Source organism: Rhinichthys klamathensis, unplaced genomic scaffold (assembly GCF_029890125.1).
Source record: "Rhinichthys klamathensis goyatoka isolate OS25496 unplaced genomic scaffold, OSU_Roscu_1.1 h1tg000060l_1, whole genome shotgun sequence".
NCBI classification, from domain to species: Eukaryota; Metazoa; Chordata; class Actinopteri; order Cypriniformes; family Leuciscidae; genus Rhinichthys; species Rhinichthys klamathensis.
The window spans coordinates 3,282,216-3,295,305 of record NW_026606605.1 but is presented as its reverse complement, the minus strand read 5'-3'; the positions used below and the strand labels follow the sequence as shown (position 1 = coordinate 3,295,305).

Here is a 13,090-nt window from a genome sequence, read left to right as displayed (position 1 = left end):
AGGACCTTTCCTTTCAATGGTAGCTCAGCTGTGGACTAAAGTGTGTCCAGGCTGAATTAATGAGAGTGAGCTTTGCATTTCAATGGAAGATCCTTTGTGTTGTTAGGAAATCCAGAACAAAAATATCGACTTATTGTCTTTGACAGACATCAGGTTGAATGGAAACTTTTTTTACATCCAATAACGTTTGCATGAAAGTCACCTTGAGCCAACTTTGGTGAAGATTGGATAAAAATAGTAATAAGAGCCGTGAACTATTTTCAAAATCCAAGATGGCCAATTTAGAGAGCTGAGATTCAAAATCAGTGACTTCACTGAACTTTGCATGAGGCAAGAAGGTCTCAAGGCCTCAAAACTTACAAGCAGAAGCGGGTTTGAGGAGGACCCATTCCTGCCCAGTTCAACTGTGGGGTGCCACAGACTTACACAGGCTTGTGGGCCCGTAAGGCCCTTATGTTTGCCTGGAGGATCTGGTCTCACATATTCTTCTGAATGATTTACTGCAGGCTGCATCAGACCAGCTATTAAGACCAGCTTGTCTGATGATAACACAGTCCTCTCCCGTGTTGTACTCTACTCTCCAGTTATCTGGTTCATTTTCAAACCAGTACCTAAAGAAAAGATACATTTCAGTGAGCATCTTCTCAACACCTGTCAAATATTTGGAGTTTAGAAAATAACTGTAAATGAAGCATATGATTGCAAAGATTTCAACTACCTTAGACTAAGTTCTGAGTTGTCTACCCATAGCCATTGACCCTCTTTCTTCTTGTCTGTCAGGCCAATCCAGAACTGCTCTTTATGTTTCATTGTTATAATGCTCATCAGGAACTCCTTCAAGGACAAAGTGTTGGCTTGTTATTTACATTGCATTACTTTAGAAATAATTTTCTGATTTTTATTTTATTTTTTGTGAGTATACAGACAAACCTGTTCATCTTTGAGGTTTATGATCACCAGATGACCGCCATCTGAGATACAGGTATCTCGACTCTTAGTCCAGTCCAGGCTGTTTGAGGAGAAGTAGTAACATTTTCCCGCATGATACTCCCAATCCTTTGGACACGCTGAAGTTTATAGAATTTGAGATGGGTTATCAATATTTTCCCTCTTTCATGGTGACGAATATTGTGATGATCACTTACCACTGTCATCCAGAGCCTTGGACAGTTTTTGTTGCCAGCGATGCATGTCTTGAAGTACCGAGAAATGTCTTAAATTTCATTTTTGAATGTTCTCTGAACATTTTAAAATGTTTTAAAAACATTTTTTCTTGGTTATACAAACATTAAGGGAACAATTTGCAAACATTAAGGGAACGTTATGGAATAATTAGGCGAACATCCAACCAAATGTGTCAGGTAAAAACATTCCATGAACGATGTATAAATGTTTTTGTGCAAACTTTGTGAGAATATTATTAAACACCAGATATCTTTGAATGAATGTTATACTAACGTTACTGAAAAAGCATTTGTTCATAAATTTGAGAGAACCACAAATTTGAGACCGTTCCCTATTAGCTGTGGTGTGTGTTTATTATGATATAATACATTACTGGTACTTTGTTTATTGGACAGCTATCGGACAGCTCTCAGTGTAATAAGAGTATTTACCTGTGAAGGTTTCATTCAGTGCAGAGTGGAGCTGCTGAAGATCTCGAAGCTTTTTCTCTGTGTACACATCTAAACAAAAAGTTATAGTTACATACCCTTCATTAAAATTGCATAGAAGTTTATATCTCACAATTCAAAAAAATTGCGAGATGTGTAGGCTACTATGGAGCACTTAAAGGGAAATGGTGGTGGGAAAATATATTTGAAAGCTTTTGTGTTCTCCAAAAAAACTTTACTGAGCCCCTAGAGGGACATGGTGATGGAAAAAGAGATGGGAGGAAAGCTTATGTCTATATGCTTTTGGTTTCTCTCGCAAATGTTTTGGGTTCCCCCAAGAAACTGCGTTCTCTTGCAAAGAACTCAAAAGTTTCGCAAGCGAACGCAAATTTTTTAAATAGCCTATATTTTTTCCTCCCATCTTATTTTTTTTTTTTTTTTTGCACCACCATGTCCGTGTAGGGAAAACTTAAAACTTAGCGTTCACTTGCAAAGTATACCCAAAAGTTTAGCCAGGGAACGCACAGTTCTTGCTTACGCTCGCAATTGCATGGAAAAAAATTGGCTTCCATAATATTGTGTATTAAAATGTTACTCATTTGGATCCAAAATTTGTGGCAAGTATAAAATCAATCAATCCAAAAATTGGGATTTTTTAAAATAAGTGTGAAGAAGGATACGTACATTGGAAGCTGAGTGCGACCAGTCCACTCGTGAGGAGAACACACAGAGCCGTTAGTAACAGTCGAACAAAGTCACCACATGGTTTGGTCTTTTGCAAAGCTTGAGAAGAATCGCCAACAAGAAATTATATCAGAGAGTGTTTTAATATGCTTAATCACAATTTAAGGTTTTGATCAAGTATATTTGATTAAAACCTTAAAGGGATAGTTCACCCAAAAATGAAAATTGTGTCTTCAATTATTCACCCTCGTGTCGTTCTAAACCTGTATGAGTTTCTTTCTTCTGTTGAACACAAAAGAAGATATTTTGAAGAATGTTGGTAAACAGACAGTTGACGGTAGCCATTGACTTCTATAATAGGGGGGGGGAATACAATGGAAGTCAATGGGGTCCATCAACTCTCTGATTACCAACATTCTTCAAAATATTTTATTTTGTGTTCAACAGAAGAAAGAAACTCATTCAGGTTTGGAACAACTTGATGGTGAGTAAAAGATGACAAAATTTGAATTTTGTGGTGAACTATCTCTTCAAGTTTGGTCGTTTGCGAAGCTTAAGAAGAATCACCAACAAGAATTGATATCAGAGAGTGTTTTATTATGCCAAATTACAATTTAAGGTTTTTATCAAGCATAGGCTATACAGATAAAACAGTTTAAACGAGCACAAGGATCAATTGGCTTGTGGTCAATGTGCTTTTTTGTAGGCCTACTGATGCTATGATTTCATAAGAACATTAACATCCTGCCATGAACTTCCCAGTTTTATGTCATGTTACTTGAGTTATGTTTGATTTACGTTATTAATGTTTAGCCTGATGCGTCTCTGAACTCAAATAGCTATCTTAATTTTACTGGAAAAATATGGTTGACATACTCACTCTCTCTTCAACAGGGCGAGCATTTACACAAATGCATGCAGTTAAGTAACAAAAAAATACAAAAACAACTCCTACTGAAAACTGACTGAAAACTCACCTAATTGACTCTGATCTGGATCGTTACTGCCAACCTCGTTTCTTTTCACAAATACGACATCCGAGTAGACAACATCCAAAGACATTTTACTCAGCCTTTGATTCAGGAAGGATGCAAATGTAAATGTGATGACTAAATTATGAGAAGGTAACGAAAAGAGGAACTTAATGTTTCTGTCTTGTCGAGAATCTGATGACATATCTTATGAAATATTAAACCGCCTATTTATACAAATGCACGAAAGGACCATTTGTTGGAATGGATATTATTAATTATCTTGTGAAATATTGTAGGCCTACTGTAGGCCTATTTATACTACAAATGCACGAAAGACCCATGTGAATTGTTTTAGGTTTAATCGTTTAGTAGCCTAGAAAGTTGGATATTATTTATTCATTTGCTAGAAATGTAAATGAACACTTATACTTTAAATTAAATAAGAAATTAAGTAGATTAAAATGGGTTCGTTTTAACCATTTTAATCACGTTTATCTTTTTTTATTTTTTTATAGTTCTCTTAAATGGTCCTGTGGTCTTTGACAAATTCATTTTTAACAGTATAAATGTTTAATAATACAGAACGTGGCTCAATAGTTAAATATATTTTATTGTATTAAATCAATAAAAAATCAATAAGAAAAACACTTGAACAAATGAAAAAGTTAATTGAATTTTTTTTTTAATTAAGTATATTTAAATCTACATTTCGATTATATTCATTTAATTGTTTTTAATACATTACATTGATTAAATTAATCATTATAAATATAATGATGAATTAACAATGCAATAACAAATTAAAAGGATTGACAAAAAAATTGGGACTTGTATTTTGAAACCCCGTGACTTGTTTTCTTCGGGCGCTGACTTCACCACACAAATGGACATTTCAGTCGCTAATCCTTCTGTGTGGGACACACAAAAAGTGTATAAACACCACGAGCAACAAAATGTTGCCCAAACACGCGCAAAATACAGAGAGGGAAGACGCCAAAGAGCTGTTAAGGTCGGTTTATTTTATAAATTGTTTTAGTTAGCACTGTATTTTGGCTTATCGTACCATGCAGCAATCAGAGTGACACCCAGAGTGAAAATAATAAGACTGTGTCCATGGCTGAATCGCTGGTTTCAGGTATACACCATCAACTTGGAGTCTCGGTTCCTGCTAGTTCAAGGAGTGCCCGCTATTGGAGTGATGGCAGAGCTGGTGCAGCTCTTTGCTCTCTATGGAGTGGTCGAGGAGTACAGGGCACTTGATGAATACCCAGCAGAGCAGTTCACTGAAGTCTACTTATTTCAATTCCAGAAGCTGACAAGTGCAAGGTAAGGACAGACTAAAACATGTTCAAAGTCAGCTTGTGCTAGAGTTATACAGAGGAACTTCACTTTTAGTCCACCTGGGTCATTCCACAAAATAGGTGATTTTACAAATTCTGTCATATGCATGCTTGCCAAGGCAAGGGTGCATTTATTTGATCAAGAATACAGTAAAACAATAATATTGTGAAATATTATTACAATTTAAAAACTGTTTTCTATTTTAATAAATGTTAAAATGTAATATATTCCTGTGGTGCAAAGCTGAATTTTCAGAATCATTACTCCAGTCTTCAGTGTCACATGATCCTTAATAAAACATTATTCTTATTTTTATATATTCTTATTATTGTGAAAACTTATAAAACACGTTCTTGATTCTTTGATGAATAGAAAGTTCAAAAGAATGGCATTTATTTTAAATAAAATCTTTTGTAACAAAATTAACAGGGTTAACTATGGAACTATGCTTGTTTCCGCCTCTGAATAAAGTAATTGCGAGAAATATAGAATTATGAGAGAACTCGAATTCTGACTTTTCACAATTGCCAGTTTATATCTCGCAATTATATATTTTTTTTCTCTCAACCATGTTCATATCTCACAATTCTTACTACTTTTTTCAGACTTGTGAGATATCAACTCACAATTGTGAGTTATAAAGTCCAATTCTGAGGTAAAAAAAAAAAAGATTACCTTTTTTCTCAGCGTTGCGAGTTTATAACACAATTCTGAGGAAAAAAAGGTCTGGATTTTTTGGGGATGTAATATTGCAATTGCAAGGAAAAAGTCAGAAATGTGAGATGATAAAAAGTCACATACCTTTTTATTTTTTAAATTCTGTGGCAGGAACGAGCTTCCATAGTTAACAGATCATTACACTTTACTTTTTTACTCAAGGTCATGACTCTTTAAGCTGATTATTATAAAGAGAATTAAACGCTGACATTTTTACTAATGTACAGTTTTAAATAATCAATCTTTTATGAATAATTTTATTTATATTTTATTATTTATATTTTTATTGAATGCCTATAATAACACAATCAAAGTTGGTGCAGGCTTTTCATTCAGTATTATATGCATAACTCGTATCACGGAATGACGTGCATATGTTACAATATGTAAATTTGCAGGATAGCTAAACGGCGTACTGATGAAAAGAGCTTCTTTGGGGGTCAGCTGCATGTCTGCTATGCCCCCGAGTACGAAACTGTGGAAGAGACGAGGCAGAAGTTACAGGACAGGAGGAGATATGTTAACAGAGCAAGCCAAAACACAGGTACTTTTAATCGTGTCTCTTAATAGGTTACATCTGTAGAACATCTATCTAACTTATGTGTGTTTTTTTCAGCAAAACAATACGATCAGCAGTCGGAAGTAAGCACAGAGTCATCGAGCACGGACACACGAGCATCTGCAGCTCCTGAGATCCAGAAAGACTTTCCAAGCGCCAGAAGGGAGAATGTAAAGTCTGACTACTTGGGCTTTCCCGAGCAGCCTTTGCCCCCAACGGAGGATGTTTCTTATAGACTTCCCAATTTTACACAGCCATTTCAATTGCAGTGGACCACTAAAACAACATTACCTACAGAGGATAAGATGGGCTCTCTACATAATTCCATCCCTCCTGTCGCAGAAACGTCAAAGCAGAGTGCGTCATCCTCGTCTTCAAGTGTTAAAGAGGGAGATTTGAGTAAAAGGCAGGAGAACCTGTCACAACCTGTTAGATTTATGCCAAGGATTACACATTTAGAAAGTAGAAAAAGAAAATTGGAGGAAACCGTGTTCTTTTTGAGTGAAACTGAGACTCTAATTGGCCCAAAATTACCAGAGCTGCCCAAGGTGGACATGGAGGATCATTCATTAAATGTCACCGCCAATTTGATCCGTCAAACTATGACTAAGGTTAGTTTGTCTGTTTTATTCTTGCTGTAAATACTATTAAATGTGACCAATTATGCCCTTTTATAAAGTCTTGATTGTGTTTTTACTAGAATAGGTTTTCATGCTTGAATGTTAAAAAAAAAAAAAATGACATTGTTGCAGCTCCTCTCTTCCCAGTCTGTCAGTAACGCTCGGTTTAGTTCCTGTCTCTAAGGCTGCATTTACACTGCAGGTCTTGATGGCCAAATCCGATTTTCTGACTATATCCGATTTTTTTTTTTTGACAACCCGCTTACATCATACGACCCGTATCCGATTTTTGCATTTATACTATACACTGCTGAAACTACCAAATGTAGACGTTCTGACCCGGAAAAGGAAGTAAAACAGCACGAAATGCAATGGATGCAGATGCGAATAAAATTATCCAGTGTTTTGCTTTCCACAATATTTTGAAAAGTCAGCAAAAAAGTCAGCAAAACATTGGTCTCGTACGGCGGAGAAAAAAAGAGGTGCCTTGTTGGCACTGTAGCCACGAGCGCTTAAAACCGTGCCTCCCCATATCTCGTGAAATGTCTTCAAACACGGATTTATTTCTGTAACAACCCTGCATTTTTGCCTGCACTGTCTCTTCGACCCAAACACTCAAAAGACATGAAACCTCCGCATTGCTCCACTGTGTGTATCCTTCGTCCTCCATCGCGCCTATAATAAGTCATGTGATCTCAGTTCTTAACTTTAAACTTTATTCTCCTCAAAGGCAATTCTTTGTGTAGACAGCAGTATACACATGCACATATAACAACACATATCACAACACAACACACAGATTACAATCAATCATTTAAAAACCTAATTACAGCAGGTATAAAGGAATTTCTGTATCTATTTGATTTACACAAGGGGAGTTTAAATCTCCGTCCTGAAGGAAGTAGTTGAAGTTCACTACATAATGGGTGAGTGACATCAGAAAGGACTAACTGGCCCTTCCTAATCATCCTATGCTCATAAATTTGTGTGATAGTCCTTAAGTCAATCCCAACTATCTTGCTACACATTGTAACTATGCTTGTGTCAACTTCCTCCTATTCTTAACATTAAGATTACCATACCAACAAATAATAGAAAAACTTAAAACAGCCTCGATAAAACAGGTATAAAACATTTTCATAAAAGACACATCCATGTTAAAGGTTCGAAGTTTCCTTAGAAAATACATACGCTGAAGAGCCTTTCCTCTAATGATATCAGTGTTTGCCTCAAATTGTAGTTTGTCATCAATTACAGTCCCTAAATATTTATACTGTGTAACCACTTCTACCTGATGTCCCTTTATGACAGAAGGCAACACCGGTACAGAGTTCTTCTTACGGAAATCAATTAACATCTCTTTTGTTTTTGAAGCATTAATTTTTAGAAATGAAGCATCACACCATTGGATAAAATGATCTGTCACTGGACCAAAGTCTGATTCAAACTCATTAAGAAGCGACACAATCACAGAATCATCCGCAAATTTAACAATGTGTCTCCCATTAAAAGTACTACGACAGTCGTCAGTATATAAAGAAAACAAAAGAGGGGACAAAACGCAACCCTGTGGAGTACCAGTCCAGTAGAAGACAACAATACATTCGACAACACTCCATTGACGCGTACTCTTTGGGATCTATTTGTTAAAAAATCCACCAACCAACACACAATGTTAAAATCTAAGTGAAAATTATCAATCAATTTCTTTGCCAAGATAAAAGGCTGAACACAATCAAAAGCAGAAGAAAAATCAATAAATAGCAAACGTACATGATTTATTTTGCCTTCCAAATGTCTTAAAATCATATTCAGTAGGGTACAGGTGGCATCATCAACTCCTCTGCCAGATCTGTATGCAAACTGCATAGGATCAAGTGCTGACTGTGTTAAGGCTAAAATCTCCTTCCTTACTATTTTTTCAAAAGATTTCATAACCAAGGAGGTTAGTGCAACAGGCCTATAATCTTCCAGAGAAGGAGAATTTCTTTTTTTCGCAATTGGCACCACAATGGCATCTTTCCATAAACGAGGGACTTTAGAAAGTTGTAATGATTCATTAAAAATAAATGAATAAATCCCTGAAAAAAACGCATGGACAGTTGGTGGTGTCCACCTCAGTTGACGTCACTTTTTTTAATGACGTACGACTCGCATTTACTGGGGAATATCCGATTTGTCTGCTTACATGGCACACGCAAATGCACGTATCCGAATCATATCCGATTTATTACCACATGAGTGAGGCCTGAATCCGATCTGAGAAAATCGGAATCCATGCGTTTTTTTTTTCCTGCTTACACGTTCACCGGTCATATGATCTGTGCCACATGAGAGGAAAAAATCGGATTTGGGTCACTTGAACCATGCAGTGTAAATGGGGCCTATTAAGCCAAACGTGCAGTGTGCTCTGATTGGTCAGCTAGATAATTTTGTTGTGGTTGGTCAACTGCTTCGAGCGTGTTTTGGAAATGCCACGCCCCTTACCGTAACCGCGAGTTTCAACACACAACTACTAACTGACTCAACCAGGCCTTGCCACGTTTTTTTGCGTATGCCATGGGCGGGAATTATTTAAATGAGGAATATTGTGACGTGTTAGTTCTCGGAAGAAAACTCAAAACTACAATGGAGGCGTTTCAGTGAGTTCAGAAACAGTGACACTGATAAAGAGAATAACTCCCTTTGGAGTGACTTTGTGCTTTGTAACTTTGCAGACCTTTTTCATGCTCAAACAGCAGCTTTGCACACTAAAGAAAGTTGGAAATGTAAAAAGGCATAATAGGACCCCTTTAAATACATTATGTTTGTGTGCAATTTTTCATGATGGTATATTGCTGATACAAATTCTTTTTTTTTTTAGGTCACATCTGTTCCAGAGGTCAAACCTGTACAAGTAAAGACCACTACTGCAAAGCCACGCAGAAGAATTTAATAAGACAGCTGTGGTCTTACATTGAACAATATTTTACAGCCACAATTTTTTGACAAACCTTTTTTTTTCATGTACAAAATTCAGTGGTTCTTTTCAATGTTCATGTGGTTCCTGGAATGCATGTTGCTCAAATAACAGGATTCTCTGCCAAACAAATGAAAAAAAACAAACATTTAAGAGCCATTCTTTTTAAAATTACAATACATTTTACATGCACAAATAGTTCTACCTTCGTATCTGGGAGGCAGTTGCCAAAAGCTTCTAGTAAAAGGTTTTCATCTACGACTGTCTTCTCAAAATCGGAATAAGAAACTCTTCCATCATGGTCATAATCCTGAAAAAATAAAGATACATATATTTTATACTTAATGGTAAAATATTCCATGTACATGTTCTGAATCTGACACATAGTAGTACCATTTTTTTCAAGGCAATTTCCACAACATCCTTAATCCCCTCGTCGGGGTCCTCTTCGGTGGGTTGCCTGATGAGGCTGTCTTTCAGCATTTGAAACATCTCCTCCCGTGAGATGTATCCGTCCCCATTCAGGTCGTATACGTCAAAGCAGACTAGGCATTATACATGGAATATTTTATATACAGTATGTATATATTTTATAACATGAACTTTATGTACATAACCTTATAAAGTATAAAATATAAAGAACTCACATTTGATTTTTTCATCCAGCGTGCCTCGTAAAAAGACAGACAGACCTTCCACCCACTCTTTGACGCTTACGTAGGTGTCATTGTCCTTGTCAAAGACACGAAAAACTGAATGCACAAGGGGTTAATGCAAAAATGGTTAATATCCTCCTTGAGGCTCAGACTAATCTATTTTTTATTTCAATAGTACTTCATGAATTAGAAAATATTACACAGGTTTATTATTATGGACAGGAATTAATATCCTTATATTTGTTAAACCGCAAATAAGTACAGTACCGGTCAAAAGTTTGGAAACATTACTATTTGTAATGTTTTTGAAAGAAGTATCTTATGCTCATCATTTATTTGATTAAAAATACAGAAGAAAAATTTAATATTGTGAAATATTATTACATTTTAAAATAATGTTTTTCTATTTTAATATACTTTAAAATATAATTTATTTATTTGATGCAAAGCTGAATATTCAGCATTATTACTGAATATTCAGCATTATTACAGTCTTCAGTGTCACATGATCCTTCAGAAATCATTCTAATATGATGATTCGATACTCAATTATTATCAATGTTGGAAACAGTTTAGGGCTTAATATTTTTTAAACCTGTTATACTTTTTTTCAGGATTCATTGATGAATAAAAAGTCTTCTATAAATCTTTACTATCATTTAACACATCCTTTTTTTGATTCAAAAAAGAATCCTGACGAAACATATTTTTGTATTAAAAAAAAAATATCAAGCCGCACAACTGTTTTCAACATAAACAGGATGATAAATCAGCATATTAGAATGATTTCTAATATGCTGATTTATTATCACATTAGAATGATTTCTGAAGGATCACGTGACCCTGAAACTAATGGCTGATTTAAAGTGTATTAAAATAGAAAACCATTATTTTAAATTGTACAATATTACGTTTTTTTCATCAAATAAATGCAGGCTTGATGAGCATAAGAGACTTCTTTCAAAGACATTAATAATGTTTCCAAACTTTTGACCGGTGCTCTACATGCATTTTTTATATTTTATTTATACTCTCACACACCACTATATAATATAATATACAGTATGCTGCAGACCAGACTACGGTCTATACTCGTCCAAGTCAGTAGTGTAAGTTACCTCTATCCATCATCACATCTTCGGTCATCCCGAATGTGCTGTGCAGGATATTTCTGAACCGGACCCGGTCGAGTCCGTGAGCCGCTCTTCTCTCCGCCTGCTCTCCCACCAGACCGTTGAACAGCCTTATCAGACACCCCGACTCTGCTTTACTAACTACAGCACAGTCACAATACAAGTCACCAGACACGGTATTTATTGTAACGTTAACTAACTTTATAAAGCAGGACATATCCGGGTGATGAACTAGCTGCTAGCAAACGCTTTATTAGAATCATATTGTAAATAACAATATTAACTGGCATAAGAAGAAAAAACATTAGTTAAGAGATACCTACAATGTTTGACTTGCTTGCATAAAGTTTCAGCGAGGTTTTGAATAATTTTTCTGTTCATTGCCGACATTTTCTGTTAGTTCTGGGCTCTAACCTTAGAAGTCTTTCGTTAGATGTTGCTATAGAAACGCGTTATGCAGGGGGAGCAATGGAGTGATGGCGTGTGACACACGTGTGGATCACTGATCATCAGCATCGAGACAATTTCGTAAACTTCATTATCCTGAACGGTTAATTCTTTATTCATAAATGTCGATTGGCTAAATCACCTTTTTTATAACGAACTCTTATAATGAAGTCGTGAAAATGTCAAAGGTGTCGTATATAGGCTATTCTTAAAGGGATAGTTCACCCAAAAATGAAAATTCTGGCATAATTTACAGGTTTGTCTTAAAGCATATTAAAAACACCACATAGACATATAAACAACATTAAAAACTTGATTTTCACCACAGGGGGGTCTTAAAAAGATGAATTCATAAACACTCATGACTCATGGACAAGACAAAATACCAGGAATGGATGGATGATTAAAATAAACACTTTCTCAAAAACAAAATCTTTTATTAAAAGTGCAATGCAATTCAATCAATTTTTATTTGGAATTAATAAAAAGATGAATTCAGCTTGGATGTAGGATTAATCTATTCCCTCAAGAGTAACAGTGAGGTTTGAAAGCCTCTTGCACTTTACCAGTCTCTGAAAAGAGGTTCATGGGGGTTTGTACTTACAACTCCATCCCTAAAAAGATAGAAATGCAACTTTTAATATGAGCAGACACAAAACTTTACATTGCATGACTGAGTTTTTATTATATTTATAGGTTATATTAAATCTATAATCCACATTTATTTTGGCTTGATGATTAAGCATGATTAATAATACAGCAAGATGAAGTTAGCTTTACCGCTGCAGCACCCCCACTGGCCGGATGCTGTCTTGCAGCAGAACTTCTCAGCTGGACAGTAGATGTTTCCTTCACAATGAACCGTCTCAGTCTGGGTCTGCCTTTCAAGAGCCTGGTCATTTACATTCACAGGAATTATGTTAGTAAACACATAACCAGAAACTCACCTACTTAGAAAAATCTCTAAAAGAACCATTTCAATTTTTACAGCTCACATAAATATAATATAACAATGTAATGAACTAAAGCACATTTCTGCTTTTAAAGAATTCATTGCCACATTGTTTATTTTAACAAACGAGAGAATTTGAAATAACTATTTATGATAATTGAAAACTTAGAATGTTTTTTGGTAGCACTTTCTATAAAGCCTGTATTTATAATGCATTATAAGGATGTTGTCACGTTTTGAGTTTGTTTTCATTCATGTTTGTATATCTGAATTATATTTCCTACTGTTTTAGTTTGTCATTTGATTATAGTCTGTTAATTAGTTCTGTTCTCTCAGTTTCCCTGCTTGTTTGTCACCATAGTTACAGATTGATTTGAGTTTTAGTTCAGGTGTGTAGTTAATTCTCATTAGTTCCTTTGTTTGCCCTGTGTATTT

The 13,090-nt window shown here is 35.5% G+C and overlaps 3 protein-coding genes across 3 annotated transcripts; 1 reads left to right on the top strand and 2 right to left on the bottom strand.

The window, feature by feature from the left end:
• Positions 1-451: 451 nt before the first annotated feature.
• On the bottom strand, positions 452-3,480 carry illr4 (immune-related, lectin-like receptor 4). Its single transcript, XM_056249446.1, has 7 exons — positions 3,275-3,480; positions 2,298-2,396; positions 1,593-1,685; positions 1,146-1,193; positions 931-1,067; positions 719-834; positions 452-611 (listed from the first exon to the last, which is right to left on the bottom strand). Exons 1-7 carry the CDS (start codon positions 3,471-3,473, stop codon positions 452-454), a joined length of 852 nt encoding a protein of 283 aa, XP_056105421.1. The 5' UTR covers positions 3,474-3,480.
• Positions 3,481-4,122: 642 nt separating this feature from the next.
• rbm48 (RNA binding motif protein 48) lies at positions 4,123-9,612 on the top strand. Its single transcript, XM_056249701.1, has 5 exons — positions 4,123-4,280; positions 4,407-4,597; positions 5,728-5,873; positions 5,946-6,499; positions 9,372-9,612. The coding sequence occupies exons 1-5, from the start codon at positions 4,155-4,157 to the stop codon at positions 9,441-9,443; spliced, it is 1,089 nt and encodes a 362-aa protein (XP_056105676.1). The 5' UTR covers positions 4,123-4,154; the 3' UTR covers positions 9,444-9,612.
• Positions 9,419-11,734, bottom strand: clxn (calaxin). Its single transcript, XM_056249702.1, has 6 exons — positions 11,580-11,734; positions 11,242-11,397; positions 10,115-10,219; positions 9,861-10,012; positions 9,673-9,777; positions 9,419-9,587 (listed from the first exon to the last, which is right to left on the bottom strand). The coding sequence occupies exons 1-6, from the start codon at positions 11,644-11,646 to the stop codon at positions 9,537-9,539; spliced, it is 636 nt and encodes a 211-aa protein (XP_056105677.1). The 5' UTR covers positions 11,647-11,734; the 3' UTR covers positions 9,419-9,536.
• Positions 11,735-13,090: the final 1,356 nt, after the last annotated feature.

Bases quoted from the DNA above. Each gene is read 5' to 3' on its own strand.
- illr4 (XM_056249446.1), bottom strand. From the start codon at position 3,473: ATGTCATCAGATTCTCGACAAGACAGAAACATTAAGTTCCTCTTTTCG. The intron at 1,068-1,145 runs GTAAGTGATCAT...TATAAACTTCAG, and splicing joins CAAGGCTCTGGATGACAGTG to CGTGTCCAAAGGATTGGGAG. The intron at 835-930 runs GTTTGTCTGTAT...TTGTCCTTGAAG, and splicing joins TAAACCTCAAAGATGAACAG to GAGTTCCTGATGAGCATTAT.
- rbm48 (XM_056249701.1), top strand. From the start codon at position 4,155: ATGGACATTTCAGTCGCTAATCCTTCTGTGTGGGACACACAAAAAGTG. The intron at 5,874-5,945 runs GTACTTTTAATC...TGTTTTTTTCAG, and splicing joins CAGAGCAAGCCAAAACACAG to CAAAACAATACGATCAGCAG. The intron at 6,500-9,371 runs GTTAGTTTGTCT...TTTTTTTTTTAG, and splicing joins TCCGTCAAACTATGACTAAG to GTCACATCTGTTCCAGAGGT.
- clxn (XM_056249702.1), bottom strand. From the start codon at position 11,646: ATGTCGGCAATGAACAGAAAAATTATTCAAAACCTCGCTGAAACTTTA. The intron at 11,398-11,579 runs GTAGGTATCTCT...ACTGTGCTGTAG, and splicing joins ATGCAAGCAAGTCAAACATT to TTAGTAAAGCAGAGTCGGGG. The intron at 9,778-9,860 runs GTACTACTATGT...TTATTTTTTCAG, and splicing joins AAATTGCCTTGAAAAAAATG to GATTATGACCATGATGGAAG.